The 23,784-nt window shown below is 49.5% G+C and overlaps 1 protein-coding gene and 2 non-coding genes across 3 annotated transcripts; 1 reads left to right on the top strand and 2 right to left on the bottom strand.

The window, feature by feature from the left end:
• The first annotated feature begins 2,380 nt into the window (after positions 1-2,380).
• TRNAI-AAU (transfer RNA isoleucine (anticodon AAU)) lies at positions 2,381-2,454 on the top strand. Its single transcript has one exon. It is a non-coding gene; the product is annotated as a tRNA-Ile (tRNA).
• A 118-nt stretch (positions 2,455-2,572) lies between these two features.
• On the bottom strand, positions 2,573-2,644 carry TRNAM-CAU (transfer RNA methionine (anticodon CAU)). The gene has a single exon. It is a non-coding gene; the product is annotated as a tRNA-Met (tRNA).
• Positions 2,645-7,603: 4,959 nt separating this feature from the next.
• On the bottom strand, positions 7,604-23,350 carry LOC141470357 (mitotic-spindle organizing protein 2-like). The gene is made up of 3 exons (XM_074156347.1): positions 23,222-23,350; positions 23,000-23,145; positions 7,604-9,642 (listed from the first exon to the last, which is right to left on the bottom strand). The coding sequence occupies exons 1-3, from the start codon at positions 23,338-23,340 to the stop codon at positions 9,482-9,484; spliced, it is 426 nt and encodes a 141-aa protein (XP_074012448.1). The 5' UTR covers positions 23,341-23,350; the 3' UTR covers positions 7,604-9,481.
• Positions 23,351-23,784: the final 434 nt, after the last annotated feature.

Here is a 23,784-nt window from a genome sequence, read left to right as displayed (position 1 = left end):
ATCACAGTGAGCTGTGACCAGCATCTCCCCTGAGGTGGGACACCTCTCAGGCATATGGAAGGGCCAGGCTGAAGTCAAACTTCTCAAGTTTCAATTATCACCCATTGAGGAATGCCCATGCATTGGGAATATTACTCTAAACTCAAGAAGAGGGAAATTTTACCTATAGGCTAACCTCTCTCACCCACCTCCTTATCTATGCCATGTGTTTGAATATACACATTAGCCTTCATGAATATGGCTGCTATGATCTATTGGATCCAAATATTTCTGTTTGTCTGTCTCTGTCTGTGAGGAGTCAAAAGGGGCACCCATCGGCTCACTGGAGTCGCCTGCTATGAAGGGCAGTAAAGACTCAGGTGGTGTGTATGTGACTCCTTGGGTGGGGTGTGTTTATATGTTTTTGTGTCTATATATGTACATACATATATTTTGATTTATGGTACCCTGTAGTAAGTTAATGTGAATCTTGTCATTCTTGAATATGTAATTAAGTTGCTGTTGTTCTACTGAATCACCTTGTTAACCCTTAAATTGTGCTGCTAAAATTCAACCTTTTGATTTACGTCCAACCATTAATAAATCTCAAACTGTTGCTAAATCATAACTGTGTCAAATATTTTCATCCACAACGGGTTGTAAGGGACCTCTGGAGGTCATCTTGTCCAAGCCCCTTGCTCAGGCAGGACCACCTAGAGCCAGTTACCCAGGATCATGTCCAGATGGCTTTCAAACATCTCCAAGGTGATCCTACAGGCTGTCAGAAGTTAGTATTGCTGTTTTCAACTCTTTGCAAAGCAGTACCAGGAAGAATTACTGAAGAACAACTCAAAACCGTACAACTCCAGACCCATTTGTGCAGTATGGGAATACATGTATGAAAGAAAACAGTATTTCATGATGCAGCAGTGGAGTGATAAAACATGAGGCACCTCCAGGACAACTTGCCTTAAAAAGGGCTCCTTGAGAAGGAGGATTTCCCTGGGCTGTCAGGATGTGCCAAGGTAAAAATCCACCCACTACCATATGCTGAGTAGCCCAGGTCCCAGGCTTTATGTTTTCTTTTGGTTTTTTTTTACCAAAAATATTTAAATCTCCCAAATGCCAGCAGTTTTGCAAACCACGCCCCCAAATTTGTGAGAAACTTGTACAAAAATATACCCAGCTTCATAATTTTGCATTCCCCACAGGACACAGAATCACAGAATCACAGAATCATCATGGTTGGAAAGGACTTCTGAGATCACCGAGTCCAACCATACACACACAAAAGTCCCCCACAATCTCTAGATGCCACTAGAGCATGCCCTGAAGTGCCACATCTACACGCTTCTTAAATACCTCCAGGGACGGCGACTCCACCACCTCCCTGGGCAGGCTGTTCCAGTGCCTGACCACTCTCTCAGTAAAGTAATTCTTCCTCATATCTAATCTAAACCTCCTCTGCCGCAACTTCAGACCATTTCCTCTGGTCCTGTCATTATTCCCTTGGGAGAAGAAGCCAACACCCACCTCTCTACAACTTCCTCTCAGGGAGTTGTAGAGGGCAATGAGGTCCCCCCTCAGCCTCCTCTTCTCCAAACTAAACATGCCCAGTTCCCTCAGCCTCTCCTCCTATGACTTGTTCTCTAGACCCCTCACCAGCTTGGTGGCTCTCCTCTGGACACGCTCCAGCAGCTCAGTGTCCTTCCTGTAGTGAGGGGCCCAGAACTGAACACAGCACTCAAGGCGAGTACTGTGTTTCTCCCTCAGAAACTCACCTGTTTTCCCAAAATCTTACACATAGGCAGTTTTATCCCACAGGTGAATGGCAACTGCTATCAGGGTGGTGGAAAAATAGAAGATTCCAGATGGAGTTTTCCTCTATTCAGCTTCAGTAACACAATGGGGGACTTTGTCTCCAGTTCCCGGGAGAAGTTCCAAGCCCGTTCAGCAAACAGACCACAGGGCGTTCATTCATAGTCACCTGGATTGAAGGGAGAGCAGTGCTGTGACTGTCACCTTGCATGGGACGAGCGTGCTGCTGGGCTGAGGCGACCACCGCTGCTCGCCCAGCTCCGCAGGACCCCCCGGTGCAGCGTCCCTCAGGGCTGGGGAGCAGGCAGAGCGCCCCAGGGAGCAACTCCATGGCTGGGGGCAGGCAGAGCCCCGCAGAGAGCGTCCCACAGAGCAGGTGCGGGGAGGCTGGATGAGGACGTGCTCAGGAGACTTTAAGTAAGTGGAGTAGAGTGGCACAGCGGAGGCGTTCTGGGTGTATAAATCAGAGATCGACGGATCGAAACCGTCCTCTACCAAACGTATTATTTATTGCCGGGCTCGGCCGTTCCCCCGCAGCCGCTGTGAGGGGTTTGGGCGCGGCGCGGAAAACGGCAGGTACCTTGGCCGGTTAGCTCAGTCGGTTAGAGCGTGGTGCTAATAACGCCAAGGTCGCGGGTTCGATCCCCGTACGGGCCATCTAGTCGTTTTTTCTATTTTGAAAAATTCTTGTTTTGTCCCGCCCAGCGCGGGGACCCGTGTGGGGAGCCAGGGCTCAAAATAAAAACAACCCTGAGAAGAAAAAAGTTATTTTTCCTAGCAGAGGATGGTTTCGATCCATCGACCTCTGGGTTATGGGCCCAGCACGCTTCCGCTGCGCCACTCTGCTGCACGGTAAATGTTTTCCGCACTGTTTTACTAGAGGTATCCAAGGGCGCGCTCCCTGCCCGCACTCGGCAGTGCTCCTTTGGAGGTTCTGCCTGCACGAGCGCCCTGGGGCATGGTTCCCTGTGAGAGCTTCGCCCCTAAGTCTCTCCCCACCCTTTCCCGGTCCCTTCTTTCACAGGTTTTCATTCCTATTCTAGGACAAGCCCCACTGCATGCTGCAGCCAACAGTGCCCATTTAAACAGTGAGGAATTGCTGAAAAATAGCTTTGCACAGGAAGTCAGCAACTGGTCAGTGTGCAATATGTGCACCTGGTTAAGCACAGAGTCACAGAATGGTTTGGGTTGGAAGGAACCTTTAAAGTTCATCCAGATTCTACCCCCTGCCCTGGGCAGGGACACCTCCCACCAGACCAGGTTGCTCAAAGCCCCATCCAACCTGGCCTTGAAACCCCTCCAGGGATGGGGCAGCCACAGCTTCTCTGGGCAACCTGGGCCAGGCTCTCACCACCCTCACAGCAAAGAATTCCTTTCCCAGATCTCATCTCCATCTCCCCTCTTTCAGTTTAAAAACATTCATCCTCATCCTATCGCTACATTCCCCTCATAAAGAGTCCCTCCCCATCTCTCCTGTAGGTCCCCTTTAGATACTGGAAGGGGCTCTAAGATCTCCACCAAGCCTTCTCCAGTCTGGACAACCCCAACTTTCTCAGCCTGTCTTCATAGGAGAGGTGCTCCAGCCCTCTGATCGTTTTTGTGGCCCTGCGCTGGACCCGTTCCAACAGGTCCATGTCCTTCCTGTGTTGAGGGCCCAGAGGTGGACACAGTGCTCCAGGTGGGGTCTTGCCAGAGCAGAGTAGAGGGGCAGAATCACCTCCCTCGACCTGCTGGCCATGCTTCTTTCGTTTAGGCTGGTCTGACCCAAGATGAGGTCCCCTTCTTTGCACCCTTCTGCATCAGTTAGCTGCACTCCCAACTTAGCTGCAGCTTAGCCAATTTTCCACTCATCCTGTAGTCCACCCCTCCAGGCCTGTCTCCTGGAGAGACCACACCAAAAGGCTTCTTGAAGTCAAGAATTACTTCTACTGTTCTCACATCATCGACCAAGCCAGTTACAGCACCTCAGAAAGAGGCCAGATTGGGCAAAAGAGCCCAGTGGAGAACCCTTTAGAGCAAGGTGCTCCAAAAGCTCAAAACCACCGCCAGCTCCAGGGGTGCCTCATCTACTGCAGATGTTTTGAAGGACCAGGATATAAGACCAATATTCAGCTAGGGAGTTGGGAAAGGAGACCAGGACAGTCTGCCCAGGAAACCTGGACATCAAGAAAGAAGGAGCCCTGGCTGAGGATTGTGCAGAGAGCTCAGGAGGATATGATGGGAGCTAGGAGATGGGTGGATAGGTACAACACAGGAGGTATCCCAAGCTGCAGTGAGATAAATAAAAGAAACACAGGTATGAAACTGGTTAATGAGAGAGGCAGTGAGCATGCAGACAAGAATCTTCCATGTAGGTGGGGAGGAAGCCACAACTTGTAGCCCAAGAGCAATCAAAGGGGAATTCAGGGCGTTGGGAGGGTTGGTAAGGGAATCTGGGGCACAGGTTATTTTGTCCTCACTCCTTCCAGTTGCAGGCAGTGATGTTGGAAGGAACAGATGGATCCAGTGTATTTATACGTGGCTCCGTGGCTGGTGTTGCTGCCACAATTTCATTGTTTTTTGACAAATGGGACGCCCTACACAGCACCAGGCTTGCTGGCATCAAATGGGAGACACCTTTCTCAAAGGGGGAAGAGGGTTTTTGCCCAAGAAATTGCGGGGCTGATCGACAGGGCTTTAAACGAGATGTGAAGTGGGAGGGGGATAATAACATCAGGCTTGTCTGTGACAATCTGTGGGGTATCTCATCAGGGTTAGAGGGACGGGGTGCTAGTAAGGGCCTTCAGGCTGTTGCCCTGAGGCATGCTGGGGACACTGCACTGCAGTCAAAGTCTTATGGAGATGAGCCAGGGGCTCCTGAGGTGGTTTGAGTCAACAAGGAAACACCCATGACACACCTCAAGGGGTGTTCCCCTAAGAAGGTGGCTGTACCTCAAACCAGGACAGTGGCAGAGCCAACAGCCCAGCTGAAGTACCTCTACATGAATGCACACAGCATGGGCAACAAACAGGAGGAGTTGGAAGCTGCCGTGCTGCTGGAAAGCTATGACATAGTGGCCGTTACTGAAACCTGGTGGGACGAATCCTATGACTGGAGTGTGGCTATTGATGGCTACCAGCTGTTCAGAAGGGACAGGCAGTGAAGGAGGGGCGGAGGTGTTGCCCTCTATGTTAAGGAATGGATAGAGTGTGAAGAGATGTCCCTAAGAATAGCCAAGAGGAAAGTGGAAAGCTTATGGGTAGGAATTAGAGACCGAGGCAACAAGGGGAACCTTGTGGCTAGTGTCTACTACAGACCACCTGATCAAGGACAGCCTACTGATGAAGCCTTCTTACTCCAGCTACAGGAGGCATCATGCTCAAAGGCTCTCATCCTGCTGGGGGATTTCAACCACCCCGACATCTGCTGGAAAAGCAACACATCAAGCTGTAGGCAATCCAGGAGGTTCCTGGAGTGCCTCGGACAATAACTTCCTAAGGCAGGAAATAGATAGCCCTACCCGAGGGGATGCGACACTGGACCTGATTGATAGTCACCAATGCAAGTGAGCTCATCAGGGGTGTCAAGATTGGAGGCAGCCTGGGCTGCAGTGATCTCGCACTGGTGGAGCTCACAGTCCTAAGGGGTATGTGTCAGACAAGGAGCGTCCTGAATTTTAGGAAAGCAAACCTCCTTCAAGGATTTAGTCAAAAGGACCACCTGGGAAACGGTCCTCAGGGACACGGGGGCAGAACAGAGCTGGCAGATCTTTAAGGACGCTTTCCACAGAGCACAAGAGCTCTTGATCCTCAGGTGTAAGAAATGAAGCAAGAAAGGGAAGAGACCAGCATGGCTGAGTTGGTACCTGCTGGTCGAACTAAAAGGCAAGAAGGAACTGCACAGGCAGTTCAGGCAGGATCAGGTATCCTGGGAGGAGCATAGGGACACTGCCTGGTTATGTAGGGACAAGGGTGAGGAAGGCCAAGGCACAGCTGGAGCTGAACCTGGCAAGGGATGCTAAGAATAACAGAAGGGCTCCTACAGGTATGTCAGCCAGAAAAGGAAGGTTAAAGAAAGTGTAGCCCCCCCCGATGAGCAAGAATGTCAAACTGGTAACGATAGACAAGGAGAAGGCTGAGGTTCTCAACAACTTTTTTGCCTCAGTCTTCACTGCCAACCTCTGTCCTCACACCTCCGGAGGTGAAGGACCAGGCAAAAACAAGAACCACCCAATGTAGGAGGATCAGGTTCAAGACCATCTAAGGAACCTGAAGGTATGTAAGTCCATGACACCTGATGAAATCCATCCACGGGCCCTGAGGGAACTGGCAGGTGAAGTTGCTAAGCCACTTTCCGTTATATTTGAAAAGTCGTGGCAATCTGGTGAAGTTCCCGCTGACTGAAAAAGGGGAAACACAACCCCCATTTTCAAAAAAGGAAAAAAGGAAGACCCAGGGAACTACAGGCTGGTCAGTCTCACCTTTGTGCCTGGCAAGATCATAGAGCAGATTCTCCTGGAACCTCTGCTAAGGCACATGGAAAATAAGAAGGTCATTGGTGACAGCCAGCATGGCTTCACAAAGGGCAAGACATGCCTGACAAATTTGGTGGCCTTCTACGATGTTGCCACAGCATTGGTAGAAAAGGGGAGAGCAACAGACATCATCTACCTGAACTTACGCAAAGCATTTGACACTGTCCCACTGTCCTGGTCTCTAAACTGGAAAGTCATGGATTTGATGGATGGACCACTCAGTGGATCAGGAACTGGCTGGATGGCCACACTCAAAGGATTGCGGTCAACGGCTCAGTGTCCAAGGGGAAGCCAGTGACAAGTGGTGTTTCTCAGGGGTCAGTACTGGGATCAGTGCTGTTCAACATCTTTGTCAATGACATGGACAGTGGGATCAAGTTCTGCCGACGACACCGAGCTGTGTGGCGCAGCTGACACGCTGGAGGGAAGGGATGCCATCAAGAGGGACCTGGACAGGCTGGAGAGGTGGGCCCGTGTCAGCCTCATGAAGTTAAACCAGGCCAAGTACAAGGTCCTGCACCTGGGACATGGCAATCCCAGTCACAAATACGGGTTGGGTGGAGAATGGATTGAGAGCAGTCCTGAGAAGGATTTGGGAGTGCTCATGGATGAGAAGCTCAACATGAGTCAGTAATGTGTGCTTGCAGCCCAGAAAGCCACCCACATCCTGGGCTGCATCAAAAGAAGTGTGGCCAGCAGGGTGAAGGAGGGGACTCTACCCCTCTACTATGCTCTGGAGAGACCCCACCAGGAGTACTGTGTCCAGCTCTGGAGTCCTCAGCACAGGAAGGACACGGACCTGTTGGAACGGGGCCAGAGGAGGCCATGAAGATGCCCCAAGGGCTGGAGCCCCTCTACTGGGAAGACAGGCTGAGAGAGTTGGGGTTGTTCAGCCTGGAGAAGAGAAGGCTCCTGGGAGACCTTATAGCAGCCTTCCAGTACCTAGAGGGGCTACAGGAGAGATGGGGAGGGACCCTTTGTCAGGGAGTAGAGCAATAGGATGAGGGGGAAGGGTGAGGGGGAAGGGATGACACTGAAAGAGGAGAGATTTAGATGAGATCTCAGGAGGAAATTCTTTGCTGTGAGGGTGGTGAGAGCCTGGCCCAGGTTGCCCAGAGAAGCTGTGGCTGCCCCATTCCTGGAGGGGTTCAAGGCCAGGTTGGACGGGGCTTGGAGCAACCTGGTCTGGTGGGAGGTGTCCCTGCCCAGGGCAGGAGGGTGGAACTAGATGATCTTTAAGGTCCCTTCCAACCCAACCCATTCTGTGAGTCTATGACAAGACCATTTTTGTTATATACTCTTTATTCTCAAGGTCAACACACTGCACTGAGGTTTCAATTGCATCTCAAGTCTGCTCACTCTTGTTCCAGGGACAAAGAGAACCAATAACGATTCTTCTCAGAGAAAAAGCAGCCCTTCAGCTGAAAGCAGCACTTCAGCAGCTGTTGTTCACCAAAAAATTCAACTTACAGCTTCCCAATTGGTGTGGTACAGTTTGGACTTTGGGGTTTTTATTGGGAGTCAGGGGAGGAGTAAGTACACTTTCTTACAGGATCAGAGCAGGAGATATCCAGACCTTGCAAATGGAACAAAAACCGAAACAAAACAAAAAAAAAAAAAAAAGGAAAAAAAAAAAAGAGCTTGCAAGCTATCTCATTTGAATGCCCTTCTTACAGCACAGCTTCAAGGTGTGCTACTGCAAGCCATAAGCTATCTTGTTCCCACGTCTAACTCCCACCCTTGTGAAATTTTGATCTCCACAGATAGGTGTATTGAGTTGCATGGCAAGGTTGGTGGTGGTGGGGGCACTGCAGGGGTGGCCTTGGCTGAGCAATCAGCAAAGCTGGTCGTAACTCTGTAAAAACATATTTAAGAAAGGATAAAAAGAGTGAGGAAAAGAAACATGCAAGAACCAATCCCACTGACACCAAGGGCAGAGTAGGAAGAGCAGCAGAAGGTACTCGGGGTGCTCCCCTGCAGCCCGGGGAGGAGGCCCTGATGGAGCAGATTGTCCCCTCCACCCTGTGGAGAGGACCACAGGTAGCAGATATCCACAGGGGCCCCTGCCACAGCTCGTGGGTATTCCCTGAAGGAACTGTAGTCCATGGAGAGCCCTCACTGGAGTATTCTCTCCTGACTGCCACGTGCTGTGAACACACCATCTTCCTTAAGTAACAACAGCCTTAGGCATAATCAGAAGGGAGGGAAAATAAAAAAAAAAAAAAAAAGTAAGCTAATCTGCAATATTGTTCAGGAGGAATCTATAAGGTATTATCTGAGCATCATTAATATTCTACACAAAAAGCCTGTGCAAGAGTATTATACTCTCCAGTACTTCTTCCTCTTGGCCAGGAAGAGATTTTAGCACCTGTTGAGCGAGGTTCATGTGATCTCCTTGAGTCTACGAAACATCATCTCTTACCCCACAAAGAATGGAGGCACTTTATCCTAATTAGGAAAAGGGATGTCAATAACAGCTCCTGAGCTACCAAGGCTATGACAGGCTCACCCACTGCCTGGACAGACTCTGCAATGATGAACGGCAACACTTAAGGTCTAACAAATCCACTCACCTGTTATAGTGCAAGACACATGCAAGCAGCTAAGTGATGAAGCTATTCCCTTCCTTATCTGGCACAATCTACTCATTTAACCTGGCTCATTAGGCAAAGGGTTCTGTAACACTTTATAACGGGAACAGGGCAACCACCAGTTAAAGCACAAGAACAAACCCACACCAGATACTCAGGTTTCCAGTGCAAGCTGCCACCACTGCAGGGCTCACTGACACCAACACACGACCTCCCTTAGCACTACTCGCTTTGTAACTCAGGCAACTGGGCTTTCTGCTGTCACAACCAGCCTGAACATATCAAAATGGATCTGGGGAAAGGAGGCAGCAAGAAGCACGGGCTTAGTAAGCTGAGTCATAACTTCTCTGGAGCAACCTGAGCACTACTGCAGGCTTTTCGAGGCTTCACACCTCTTTCTTTGTGAAGTGCCTTCGGGTAACCCCTAGTAGTCTGTGTTGGCAAAGGAAGTTTTGGAAATAAGAAACAACAGCTCTGTTCCATATATTACAAATCATGTTTTTCAGGTTAATACACACAACACAAGCACAGTTTATATACATTGTCAAGCATCAAAATACATCGGTTCCAAGGCCTTATTCAGGTACTGTTGCCTCCTCCACTGCTCTTCCCAGAAGCTCCTCCTTTCTGCAGCCGGCTCGCACTCGACTGCTGAGGCATCCTCTGGGCAGATCCTTCCCGGCTGCTTCTCTCCGCAAGAACCTGGGTCCCACTGACGGCAGAGCTGCTTTTATTTCTCCCTGAATAAACAAACATATACATTAATTTTCAAGTCCCAAGCCTCACAGAGCATGTGTCCTCACAGAGCATCTAAGCTGCAAGTGTTCCTTAAGAAGTCATGCACAAGGCAAAATTGCATTTGGTGTCACAAACGTATCCAGCATCCAACACAGAAAGTGAATTCGTGAATTCAGCTCAATCAGGGCCACAGAACCAAAACAAGTTCCAGTAGGAGCATTGTTAATTTTCATCAGGTTGAATCTACAAAGTAACCAGCTACTTTGTTCTTTAGACGCGTGCTGTCATTTGGCACAGGAACATCATCTCCACAAACAGCACTTCAAGAAGAACATGAAGAGCATGGAACCCCTCATGGCTGGGATAAGTGAATTGATGGGCCAGTGCCCACCAGTTTCTGAAGCCTGCAGTTGCATTACCAGATCAGAAACCGCTCCCTTCCTGTCACTTCTGCGCCTTGGTGAGCAAGTATGGATTTCCTCTCGTTTTCTGGGGTTTCCAGCAGCTCAGACTCCTACCCAGGACCTACCCGCAGATTTTGCTACTGTGTTCAGAAGATAAGAGTTATCCTTCTGTAGGCACAAGTGACCATCTCTGAAACGCGATGGGACAGGGAGAAGCAATGAGTGGGAAGGCAGAATCATAGAAGCTGAGGGAGGCGAGGGGCAGGCAGCCCAGCCCGCTGGATTCGTCTGGAGGAAAGTGACAGACCAAGATGGTGACAGCAGGGGATAAGTGAGGGACACTGACTTTTCCTGGCACCCAAGAGAACTACTTCTGATGAGAAGTAGGACTCGCATCAGGAAAGATGATAAAAATAAAAGAAATGTGAGGCAAAAGGGTCACAAATTTTACTAAAGAGAACAAGCTTCAAGAAGCATCATAAAGCATTTGTAATAATAGCAAGGAGGAAACAAAGCACAGGAACACAGTGAGCTGGAGTTACAGGCATGCAATTAAAATGAAGAGTGACATTTTAGCAATCATTATCAGATCAACTTCCAGAATACCAACAGCTGCTCCACAAACTGGAGTCTCCATGGGGACATCATTATCTTGAATGATCTGTGCTATGGACAGTGCACAGCCTGGAGATATATGTCTGGTTTACTCTCCTTGGAGCAGCTGAGAACAGGACTCATGCCAACACCACAAGTCAACACCAGAAAGACAACTTGAGAACTTCCAAATAAAGAGTATGTGGCCCCTTCACACCTGTTAAATTTGACAGACTAGGGTAGCAGAAAAAAAAAAATACATTCACTTATCCCAGTCGCATCAGGTGCTCTTAAAAAAGTCTGTTATTGCAAACCGGACCGGTGATCTGCCAGCAGGTGCCAGCCCAAGCCAGCCAATCAGCCTTGCAACCTCTCCTTGTAGCTCAAGCACGTAAGCACTTTCACTAATGCAAGTGTTGTCCATGGAAACAAACCAACTGCACAAAGGCAATCACAGCATTTGAGAGAAAGATTGGAAGGGAAAAAAAAGCATTATAGTTCACCATGATGCTTTTAGCAATCCAGGACACATCTACAGGTGAATGCCTCCCCAGGAAGAGTGCAGGTCCTTGACCTGTGTACGACAACCCTAACCATATGGACACACAGAACAACTGTACCATTCAGCACTGCTGGGAGTCAGGCCCTTGATCTTCTGACCCAGCTGAAATGACTTGGGGAGAAAGAATCACTTCAACACAGAGAAGCTGCACTCAGACAAAGCACATGCCCTCCATCCTCTTAGCCTCAAAACCACAGTAGAACAAGCCAATCACTTCAACAGCACAAAAACCAACTATACTTTTGGAAGCATCCTATCCCAACCCATGAACCAGTCAAGAAAAACTCATGAAGGATAGGCATGGTTTGTGCACTTCTGCCAGTTAAAACACTGCCAGAGATAATAGGTTCAATTAACTCACAGCACAAAAAAAAGTTCAACAACCATGAACTCTTTGCAGTTCAAGAACTACACACCAACACAAGGATTCCAATGATATTTTCCTTGGTGACACAAGACGTCCTTACCTTGGATGTGTCTAGCTGTCATAGAACAACTGCAGCCTGAATAGCTACGGATGCATTAACACTGATCCCTGACAAAACCCAAGGCCAAAAGGCTACAGCCACCTCTGGGAGAAGACCACCACCACCACCAGGAACTGAGGCAGGAGTCTGTGGGGTGGCACAGGGCAAGAAGAGAAAGCTTAAAGTTGCAGAGGGAGTAAGAAGCACCTTCTTGTGTCAAGCAGGAGGCAAGCAAAGATTGATCAGATTTAGGAAAGGAACCCCAACGCCAAATATGCTTTCAGAAGTGGAAATCTGAAGCTCTTCTCTTTCAGCCTCCTCTCTACTCAACCTACTGCTTTTCTCAGGGGGTCCTTCCGGGCCTCCAAGCAGTAACAGGGACTATGGATTTTCCTCCTGCTGGTAAAACTAAATGAATACATTGCTATTGGTACATTTACTTTTAACACAGTCAGGGATGCCAGGGCTGCAACAATCTCAAAGTGTCTCCTGTAGCGCATACTGGCAGTGACTATGGGCTAGAGCAACTGCAAGAGTACTTCAAAATTCTCCAAAATCCTGCTCCTGCCTCACAGGAGGGCTCACACAGGGCACAATAAGCTCGCCTTTCTAGACCAGCAAAGACTCAGTTTTAGGTGTGAATAAAAAAAACCCTTGTAAGAGCAGAAGTCCCTCCCCTTTGCAATCACCATGTGTTACCCGGAGGACTAAAGAGACATCTTTTGCCCCATCACCAGAACTGTGTACAGTGATGGGACCCACTTCAAATCTCACCACCTCCTGAAAATCCCAGACGCAGCTGGACTTCACTCCCCAAAGCAGTCCCTGTATGTGACTGTGGGTAGTTACACTCAATCCTTCACCAGGTGCCAGGTTTGCCCTGCAGAATCTTGCTCCCATCCCTCCATAAATATCACAAGTGGTGCTCTACTGCAACGCAAACTGGCAGGTCTCCAAAGCTGTTGCCATATCCTTAACAGCTAAAACGCACTCTCTAGAGCCAAAACATCACCCCTGCTTAAGCAGCCTCCCTGAGAAGGCAGAGTAAAGCAGACAGGTAAGACTGGCAAAATATGTCTCAAAAAATCCAGCTGAATTGTTTTGGAACAGAGGAAGAGGGAAAAATAAGAAGGTTTTCAAATGCACTTTCCAAAATAGTTACCTAAGACCTTAAGTATGCATTGAGCGGAGGGTCATTACTTACGCACATTTTCTCTTGCCTGAAGAGAAGGATTTGGAGAAAGAAGAGAACACAAAATAAGTGGAGACCTACACAGGCCCACAAATCACCTGCACAGAACTTACACCCTCCTGTTCTCCAGCAAGCTTGTTTCTTCAGAACAGGTCAGGTATTCAACTGCATTAGAGACGCCACTACAAAAGCAAGCTTATATTAACAAAGTCTCAAATCCTATTCAAGATACTGACAAGCCTCCGTAGGTGCTCAAACACCTCATTTAAAACATCGAGTAAGAAGCCTCTAAATTAGATGTCTGAAGGTGGGTTAAGGTATGGAGCGATTCCCCCCTCCCAGATCAGAGGTCTGCATTAGTCTGATGAATCTGATAGACCTTTTCCAAGGAAAGAATACCTCATTCTCACCTATGTGTTGGATGGAGTCTCCCTTACTCTAGTATCTATGTTACCCTGGGAGGCTACCCACTTCACTGCCTGTGAAGTGTCTGATTCACTGAAGACAAGGTTTTCATGCACCTCTCCTGCTCTTTCGGGAGATGGCTCCCTCCAAGGCTGATCACCTGGGCCACAGGAGTCAACATGAAACATGCCAGCCTTTTCCCCACAAATCCTCCCATGTTCTGGTTGCTCCCCATTTTACTAATTTTCACCACCACACTTGGGATAGTCTCATTTCCTCCCCTTCTCTTGCACATACATTACAGAAAGAGAAGATGGAGACGAGGTCCCTTGACTTTCCCAGAGAGCGCTATTCAGTCTCTATTTGTAAGATTTTCTGAGTGTTTCTGTGGTTGGTTCGGGGGGAAGAATGAATGTGTTGTCACTCACAAGCTCACATCTCACTACTTTGCCACAAAGCCACACATGACAAGCCTGGCATTTATAGTACTCCTTTAAATCCCTTTTCTTTCTGTCAGTTCTCACCTCACAGAGCATGACAAAGAAAAAAAAAGCTTGAAAACCAGCCTGAGAAGACATACTAAAAAAAAAAAATGATTATGCCAGTGTAGTGTTTAGCTCCAATACCCAGCAGAGAGGAAGCCTCACAGCCTAAGGCAAACCTGCACACCTTCTGCAGGGAAAGCAAGACAGGAGAGAGCCCTATATGGGCCAGGGATGGTAAGTCCCCTCTGCCACCTGCTCATGTCAACAGCGCTGCCAATGCCACCTGGTCCTGGTTTTAGCCATCCATTGGCATTAACTCGCCCATCCATGTCCATCGCACCTGGAGTATATATAAGAACATTACACGGATCCACCCAGGCTACTGAAGGGATCCTGGTATCTTCAGGGAAGGGATCGGCACATGGTGTTTCCTCTTGAACTGTGGCCCCTTCAAAAGCCACGAGCGTCTCCAAGGGACACAGCCATAGCTGCGATACATGTAGCCATTCATAGCTACATCACGTGGCAAGTCTGCAGCAGGCTCCCACCAAACGCACAGCACCGCAAAGAACACAGGACACCTAAAAGAAAAAAGAGCATGGAAGAAGCTTGTGCCTCTCAAATAATACATTTTTTCACCCTTACAAAAGTTACTCGGATGGGAGGAAGTCCATCCCAAAAGACAGTAGTGCAGGTGGAATCACAGCATCCAACGCAGCTTTTTCACCATTCAAAAGTTAAAGATGCAATAAAAGGACAGATGTGTTTCCACTTCAGTTTTCAAAGCGCACTAGCCAGAGCATAAAGTATTTTCACAGGAACAATGAAGCCACCTATTCTTTTAGGACTAGATCCATGGCAGATTTTGAGCATTCCAGCCTCAACTTTTTGCATGTTATTCCTGGTATAAGGAAAAAGAAAGAAAAGCCATTTGTCTACTGTTTCTGCTGGAGTAGAAAAGATTATTTCACTGTCTGCTGTTTCTGCTGCAGTGGAAAAGACTATCTCACTACCTATCATCTGTATTTTGGGAGTATCAAAATTTGTTATAACCTCCTGGGAGAGGGAAGGAGCTGGAACTTTTAACCAAGGGACCTTCAACCATCCAAGAAAGCATGGCAGAGCTGCGAAATTTTTTAATCAGTTGTAAAATAACTGATATCAGCACCTGTAATCCACAAAATAATTACTTGTAATTTCTGTAGCACGAGACAAACAAGGTCTATAAACTGAAGCTATTCGGTTGCTGATGGACTAAAGAAATGCCTACAATACAGAAAAGTTTTTTAAAAAGTGCATTCTGGAATGGGAGCCTGGGGGGCAGGGGGAGCTGAAGCAACAACTCCTTGCTAGGAATGCTCTGAATAGAAAACTTCTTGCCCCATGTAATTACCGTGTCCACCATTTCACAAAACAAAAATAAAGGCCTCTAATTCAAAAGACTTAAACTCCACTGCTTATGGTAGACAAAGTTACAAGGAACCAGAGCTGCAGGACAAAGATCTGGAAGGCAATTTAACTGCTCTTCAGTGAATTTAGGAAATCCACTTACTGGAGAGATATTGATGAGGTACTGGAAAAAAACTGGCTATGAGTAAAGCAACTAAATAAGAAAAACATGAGTAGGGTTGTATTAGTCCTTTGATTAGTCATGTAAGTCACCTATAGATCACTCTATGGAAATTTCTTTTTCCCAGGGAAGACCTACAGACCATGAAGTGTCAAAGTAAAACATTTACTGACGTGTGGCACGATTTAAGAATGCACTGCTACCAGTTAGATCCCATGGATATATTTAATCTATAATTAAAGCATAAAGGCCAGTGTAACCCACACACAAAAATACACCGCGTGATGTATAAAACCCAGATTAAATACATTTAATAGAAATCCTTGGCATCTCTGGGGGGATTCCCTCCACCATATTCAAGCTCCACAAAAGATAATCCTTATGAGCTACCTTATCTCCTTAACACAGAAGTCTGCATTACAAATCCCGCATCCAGATGAACCCTGAGATAATGTGAGGCTGAGGAAGGAGAGGGCAAGTACAAGGAATGCAGAGCAGCTGGCCTGGCCAGAGAGCAGTGCCCACAAGTGATGGTGGCAGTCACCAGGGGCCCTTGCAGCAACAGCCATCATCCCACAGCCTGACCACAGGTAAAATCAGACAACATAAAGAAAGGGCAAGAAATAAGAAGTGAGGAAAAGGGATGAACAGGGAAGGCTATTGTCCTGGGTTGAGCGACATAGGACTAACTTTTCTTCTAATGCTGGGGAAAACTGCACTTTCAGAAGACTCTAGTGTCTGAATTCGTGAAAATATTTACTTTACAGCCAGCTAGGCTATGTGGGATTCAGGGTCTCAGTATTTTCAACCCTTGCCAGGTGCAGGGACAAGGAGAAGCAAGACCCGGGCACATGACCCAAGCTGCCAACAGGGTTATTTCATACCATGAACATCACATTCAACACAAATTAGAGAAGCTTGCTGTGTAGTTCTCTCTCCCCTGATGGCGGTGGTCCAGAGAACTCCTTGCCCTGGTGCTGGAGCCCTGAGCCCTTCCTTTCCTTCTGAAGCTTCAGTGCTCACAAGGTCCCACGTTGGCTGCCCCTGCTGGGAATGCACAGCTTCCTGTGATGGAATGGGCTGAGTATAATTCTTGTATTGATAAGGGGAACTAACAGTCAAGGGTTAATAGTAAAGCCATCGCTGGGCTTAAGCTGTATAACTGTAACCTTAAGCCATTGCCAAGGTGTTTAGGCAAAGAAAGTACAGGTTGAAACAATAAAGTGGTCACATCGGCCTCGCTCGGAGATAAGGGAACAACTGGTATTCAAAGAAGGAACCCAGTTGTCTTGAGAGAGCGATCACCTGGCTGAAACCAGTCCCGTGGCCTGGAGCAGCACATTAACATTAAAGGCGAGAGCTGCACAGCGAGGAAGACATACAACCTTCATCCCCGAGACCCCGGCCCACGACCACCAAGAGGCACTGCGCGTGCGCGGCTGGGAGGAGTTAAAGGCGGAGACTATGGAAATGATTTCCCGGAACTCATTGTAATAAAGACCGCCTTTTCGGGGAAAGGTTATGGATATGTATAGGCGCCTCTTGAATATGTAAGATTTGGTTGTATAAATCCTGAGCTAACTGCCGCGGTGGGTGCGCACGACTGTGGTGGGGCGACACCCCGTGCTGCCCGGCGCTCAATAAACATCCCCACTCTGTAGCCTCACAGGTTGTGGAGTCTGCTTTCCGCACGTCAGTAAATCGTGCACCAGTATAGGGATTAATACTGGTTCTTCGGTATTATTGTTAACTATTTAGTCTTATCCTATTAAATCTATTTATATTTCAACCCTCGTGTTTCCTTGCTTTCCCCGATTCCCCTTTCCGGGTGGGGAGGGGTCATCGGGTGATAGAATAATTGTCTAAATGACAATAAATTGTTATGGGTTTTCTAAAACCATAACAGCTACAAAACACAAGGATGGCAAGAGGAACACACAGGGAAGAGAAGGCTGGCAACAAGCTGCAGAGTAGACAGAGGGCTATTTAGTAAATAATCAAACAGCAACACTCAGAAGAGACCTTGATCGTATCAAAGTATTTACACAGGAAGAAAGTAGCTACAAACACAGGGGCAGAAAGGGACTTAGGATTCTCAAAAGCCTATTTTTCCACACAGACAAGGAAGACCCACCCTGTGAACCCTTCACCAAGCCCATGGCTGGTGGCGGGCTCAGAGGCATTTCCAACAGGCTCTTAAGTGCCACACAGAGTTCCTGGGGCAGGAAAACATTCCCACCCCTGCTGCGCACAACAGGAGGCTGCAACCGCCCACAATGGAGACAGACTTTTGAAAAGCAAGCTCTCATTAACAACACATTTAGAACGATAAATTAGTGGGAGCAAAGCTTCGGGAAGCAACTTCATGGAAGATCGCTTAGGCTGGGGAAGCGGGGAATGTGGAAAAACCAGTTGGAGCGCAAGGAGTCAGAGAAGCATCAAAGAATATTCATCAACCTAGAAAAAAAGAGCAGGGCATTGACATAATAAGCATGTCAACAGAGAGGTAGAAAACTGCAGGGAAACCACCAGGGGCTTGGGGATTGGCTAATGGGAACAGAAAGCATGGAAATAATACATAAGAAAATGGCATATTTAACTACACAAAGGGAAGCTATACACATGCACAGCCTAGGCCAAAACCAACACCACTGTCCTAACAGGACGCACACCTCCTCCTCACATGCACAGGAAGAAATTGCCTGGATATCCTTTCTCTTTAAAATCAGCTCTTTCCCACCCAAATCATCAACTGTGGACGCAGTTTCGAATGCAGCTTGCAGCAAGCTGTGCCGAATGGATGCTCAAATACTCACAGACAGCAAATTTTAGCCAGCTATCATGAATTCAGTTACCAGCAAACACAGCTCCATGCAGAACACCACGGCTATATTCTATGAGAAAATGCAAAAGAAAGTCATCCGTATTATACTCCCTGTTGCTTTAGCTGTAAAAAAGCTGAAATAACTACCGGGGGGCACTCCCTCACCACCAATAGTGTTGTTCAGAAGTGCTGTAACAGTGTTTTTCAGCTGCTTTAGAAAAACCTCCCTGCACCATGATGGGCTGAGAAGCCTAAACTGGTATCTCATCCTTACTGATAAAACCCAAGCAGTGCAGTCTTGGCTAATCTTTAGTGAAACCTGGATTACTGCAGCCACGTGCCTGTCTGCTGACAAAGGAGGAAGCACAGGAGAAAGAGCAGATATGCAAAGCTGAAGGACACTGTGCAAAGCAGCTTGGCAAGCTTCTATCTCTTTGTATTAGCACAAGGAGTTCTGGCTTTATAAGCAGACACAAGTCCCAGCTACGCAGAGGAGGCATCTCCCATCTCCAAATGCCTGGTCCTGCATGACAGCCACTTCTTCTTAAGCATCTTCCATCTTCCAAGAGATGGCAGTGCCAACAGCAGAAGGTTCCCCTTTCCCGTAGCAGCTCCTAAAGGCAAGCCAAAGGCTCCTGCAGAACACATTCAGCCCCAGCCACTCCATTGACACTTACCCACATCCTGAATGATGGACTTGGAGTGTGCCCAGAACCAGAAAGCTCAGTGAACGAGGAGCAATTCCTCCTCCTCCTCAGTTTGAGCTAGCTGGTTGTTTCCCCAATTTAAGGAAAAATCACTCTGCTGAAGATACGCTGATTTTAATGGGATCTTTATTTCAGCAATCCCCCAAGGGCTACAGTAAAACAAGCTCCTGTCTTGAGCTAAATAATTTGAATTCTAATTCAGCCTAAGGTGGTCCAGTAAAACACAGACAAGGCTGGTACTGATGGCCCAGTTCTGCTTTAGATCATGACCGATTTCCATGAATTGAGAGATCTCTCTGGACACCGGTTTGTTTTCATAAGCTTCAACCAGGAGTCCTTCCCTCAGACACCCCAGGCACATTGCTCCAAGTGCAGAGCCAGACACAGCTAGCCAAAATTTGCACAAAGCTGCAATTAAAGCAGCAAAAGCTCATTCACTTGCACTTGATGCCCAACTTAGGTCACGCTGGGCACTGAGCTAACGCTGCCCCTCCTCTGACAATCACAGCAAGCACAGACATCTGCCTTCCTCTCGAGAGGCTACAGAAACATATCCTCACAAGAAGAGCTGGAGAAAACGTGTCCTCTTCTCAGTGTCAATGTGGTGTTACCAGTATTTCGTATACTCACGGAAATGAGGATGCAGGACTAAGGCTGGGATAAGCCACCGCTGAGCTTAAGTTCTGCCTGATGAATTTTCTGAGTTAAGTTTTTCATCGGTGATTTTACTCACAAAGGAGTTGGCTGCTGTCTAATGTCAGCGGGTGATGGGTGACAGTAAAGTCACTTGGGCTGACAGAAACTAAAAAGAGAAGTTTTCATTCAAAGTGAGATACAACTCTAACATGACACAAGCTTCCAGAAAACAAAGAAAAACTGACGTAGTTGGGAAGACCAAACCTTCCAGCAAGGCGTGCAAGTGCTGCCCATCAGAATTTGATCAGGACTGAGTGTGGCGAGGGAGAGGAGGCCAAAGTGCCCCTTTATCACCATTACCAGCACCAGCTTGCACAGAAAGCAAATGGACATTCACAATTAATGTTATACCACGTCTGCAGTGAAACTGGCTTGATGAGCACGATCTTCCCGTCTCAACAAGCTGCGTATGATCTGGTGATCTCAGAGCATCAACTAGGCCTGAGACATATTTTAGCCTTGTGAAATAAAGCAGCAAAGTGAAATAAAGTATCAACAGGAAACGCTGAAGGCCAAACTAACACTGTGAACATTTACCACGAGCTTGCACCATCTTTCTCTGAACTTCACTACACTTCGCTTCGTTTCCAAGGGCTCATCACAGCGCACTCCAAAGTATCAACATACTTAATTTAAAGAGAATCTATGGAGAGGGAAGTCTGGCTGGAGACACCAGGACTGCAATCTGACTCAGGCATCATCCTGGACCAGGAGATGCTCTGCTAAAGATGCAGAATGAGCATCCTGGACTGATGCAGCACAACCGAATACAACTCCCAAGACAGATGGGGAACCCACAGCCTCTCTAAGTGGGTAGCAGCACCTCAGGCTGGTAGGAGGCAACGGTTAAGGGCATATCAACTTTACCTTAGGGTTTCTGGCTTTTCCTCTTCAGGAACTGAATGCTGATTAACAAACAAGTTGCCATCTAACCGTTTCAAATCTGAGCTGGCCTACTACCAGCCAAAACTAGCCCGTGGCAGTGGCCCAGTGCTAGAAAAATCTCATTTTTACAGGCGGTGCCACAGAAACAGCATATATGAGAGAACAAAAACTAATCCAGATTAACAGACAGACAGGAACAAAAAGCCTTACCGAAGTTCCTTCATAGTTTGAGTGGCCCATCACACCTGAATTACCAACGAGGGAGGAGAAGAAGAGAGAGCAAAATTTAACAGCACCTTTTGTTCAAAGTCACTGCTCTTTTGAGATGTTTCCCCTCAATGTGGTACCATAATAGTCTGCTGCTTCTTGCTTAAAATATCCAAGTGCTGTAACTCTCTCATTCTGCTTGGGAAAAATCAGTCAGCTGGATGTTTTCTTTTTCCTGTGTGCATATTTAGTGACTTCTCAATCACACGTGAGGCTGTTCTCTTTATGCCAACCAACTTCTCTGAAGGAAATTCTTAATCAAGAGCATCTCTTGAGAATGGGGAACCTGTTCACGGTAAAGTCCATGGAGTCCCAGGCCCTTCATCCGCACACTCCCATTCAGGCTTTAGTAAACTTCCTCAGAGTCTCTGTGCAGCCATCCTCAGCGGCTCAGGGAGGTGACTCTTTTGCCATGTGGGAGTTCACACCAGAAGCAGCAGGCTCTGCTACTGCAGAGGTGCCTCAGATTGTGACATGATTGCCCTTACCCTAAAACTGACTGCTTATAGCTGATCAAAGGAATCCTGCCTTTCGCCTTCACTTTCTATAGGACTTACCACCAGAGCCGCAAGCACAGCCCTGAGAACAAGCACCCCCAACCACCAAGGCAGCCTCAGCAGAGGGACTGGACTCAGTGGTAGTGCACTATCACTACAGGGAACCCTGACCTTCCTGCCCCCCTGCTCTAGTCACCCATGCCAACAAAGCTTTTCTTTCTTGCACCATTCTCTGTGTTCCCAGCACAGGCCTTCCTGACAGTAACTTTTCAAGTTTTGCCTCAAAATCCATCATGGATCAACACAGACCCATCAGCTACAACAGAGTTTGCACAGAATCACAGAATGGTTTGGGTTGGAAGGGACCTTAAAGCTTACCCGGTGCCACCCCCTGCCCTGGGCACGGACACCTCCCACCAGACCAGGTTGCTCCAAGCCCCATCCAACCTGGCCTTGAACCCCTCCAGGGATGGGGCAGCCACAGCTTCTCTGGGCAACCTGGGCCAGGGTCTCACCACCCTCACAGCAAAGAATTCCTTCCCGAGATCTCATCTCAGTCTCCCCTCCGCCAGTTTGAAGCCATTACCCCTCGCCCTGTCACTACATGCCATTGGAAAATACCCCTCTCCTTTTCATCCTGAAAGGGAGAAGAAGGGTGAGCAGGGCATGACAATCCAACTTGACTTGACCCCAGCCATGCCTAGGTTCTTGCTGGGTGAAGAAGGGCACCCATGTTACCAGGGAGCCAGCCAAGCTTTTGGTGTGCCATTTTGTTCTTGGCAACCACAGACAACGGTCACAAAACTTTGGCGTTTTGGCCATTGCCCCTTTCTACTATATTTTTGAGCACAAGAGAAACGAGAACCTTTTCACAGTGAATTCAAGGTGAGCGACAGCAGACTTATTCCAGTTACCTCTTTTTAAGCCTTTTGGCAGTAATCCACAGAGGTTGTGAGCTACCAGCCAAAGTCACTACAGGAAGTTCAGAGAGTGAGGGAAGGTTTTATTAGAACCGGTTTGAAAAAAAAGTAAAATAAAATTTTATATATATATATATATATATATGACACAGCTCCAGGGCTACATTTGCTGCTATCCACCAATATTAGAGCAATAAGAGAAGTTAACTATTTCAGTCCACACTCCCTGTTTCACGTTCCCAGTGAAACCCCACGGCAACCACTGGCCAGGCAGCAGTAGCCATGGGGGAGCAGCGGCAGCTCCCGCTTTCTCTGGGGGTTCCCAACCTACCAGAAACTTCTCCACAAGTAAAGTCAGCTACAGGTGAAGCAGCAGCGTGTGATACCGGGTATTAAGGGTTGGGTTTTGCCGGAGGCCGAGCCAGAGGACCACAGAACCCAACCCGGTGACTGCAGTGGTGCCCCCTTTCCTCCCCCCCGTCCCTTCCCTCCTCCCCCGCTGCCTAAAAAGAAAAAAAACGAAGAAGGCAGGCGGCGGCGGGAGGCGCAGGCCGCAGGCCTCTGCGCAGGCCCCCACCGGGGCTCACACCGAGCGGGCCCCCCGGGGCCCGGCCGAGCCCCTCCTCGGGCCCGGCCGCCCGGCCCGCGGCGCCCTCCCCGCAGCGGGGCGAGCGGGGTGGCCGGCGGCCGGCGGGGGCAGGCCGCGGGCAGGCGGGCAGGCCCGGGGGAGCGACGGGCGGGCCCCGAGTCGCGACGGCCGCAGGGCGGAGGCGGGGGTGAGCGGGGCGTGGGCCCGGGCGTCCTCGGGTGGCTCTGCGCGGGAGACACAGGGATTAGAGCCCGCCGCCCCGCCCCCGGCCCGGTCCCCCCGACCCGCCGCTTACCTCGGGTGTCGGCGGGTAGCGGCGCCGGCGCGGCGGGGGGGCCGGCCTCGGGTCCCGGCGGCAGCCGCTGCCCGGCGCACATCGACTTCAGCACCTGGAAGACGGCGAGCGGGGCCACGTTCATGCGCAGCAGGTCCAGCAGCACCCTGCGGAGACACCAGTCAGCGGCGGGACCGGAGCATCGCGGCAGCCGAGGCACCGGAGGCCGCCCCCGCCGCTCACCGGAACACCTCCGGATCCAGCCCGCTGCCCGCCGCCTGCGCCAGCTCGAACAGCTCCGCCTCCTCCGCGCTCAGCAGCTGCTTCCGCCGCAACCGCGCCTCCGCCATCGCCGCCGCCATCCCCGCCACCGCTTCCGGCAAGGCGGCGCCCCGCCCCCTCGCGGCATGGCCACGCCCCCTCGCGTCGGGGGACGGCCCCTCACTGCCAGACTCCGCCCACACGCGACTTGGCCCCTCCCCGTCTCGGCGAGGCCCCGCCCCCTCATCGACAGTTAAGGCCCTTCACGGCCCCGCCCGCCCCCCGCTCCCCCTCCCGCCGCAGGGCCCGCCCCGCTCCCGCTCGGGCCGCGCTGGAGGCGGACAGCCCCGGCTCCTCCCGCGCGGGCCCGGCAGGTGGCAGCCGCGCTCCAGCCGCAGCCGAGGCCCGCCCGGCGGGGCTGGGGATGGTCGCCGGGGCCCCCGGGGGGGGGGCTCTTTCACCCCCCCCGCCCCCGCGGGCTCCTCGGCTGCCCCCGGGGCTGGCGCCCGCTACCCGGGCCCGCACAGCAGCCCCGAGGTGGTTCC

Source organism: Numenius arquata, chromosome 11 (genome assembly GCF_964106895.1).
Source record: "Numenius arquata chromosome 11, bNumArq3.hap1.1, whole genome shotgun sequence".
NCBI classification, from domain to species: Eukaryota; Metazoa; Chordata; class Aves; order Charadriiformes; family Scolopacidae; genus Numenius; species Numenius arquata.
Note: the sequence above shows the minus strand (reverse complement) of the source record. Positions and strands in the feature narration are given on the sequence as shown.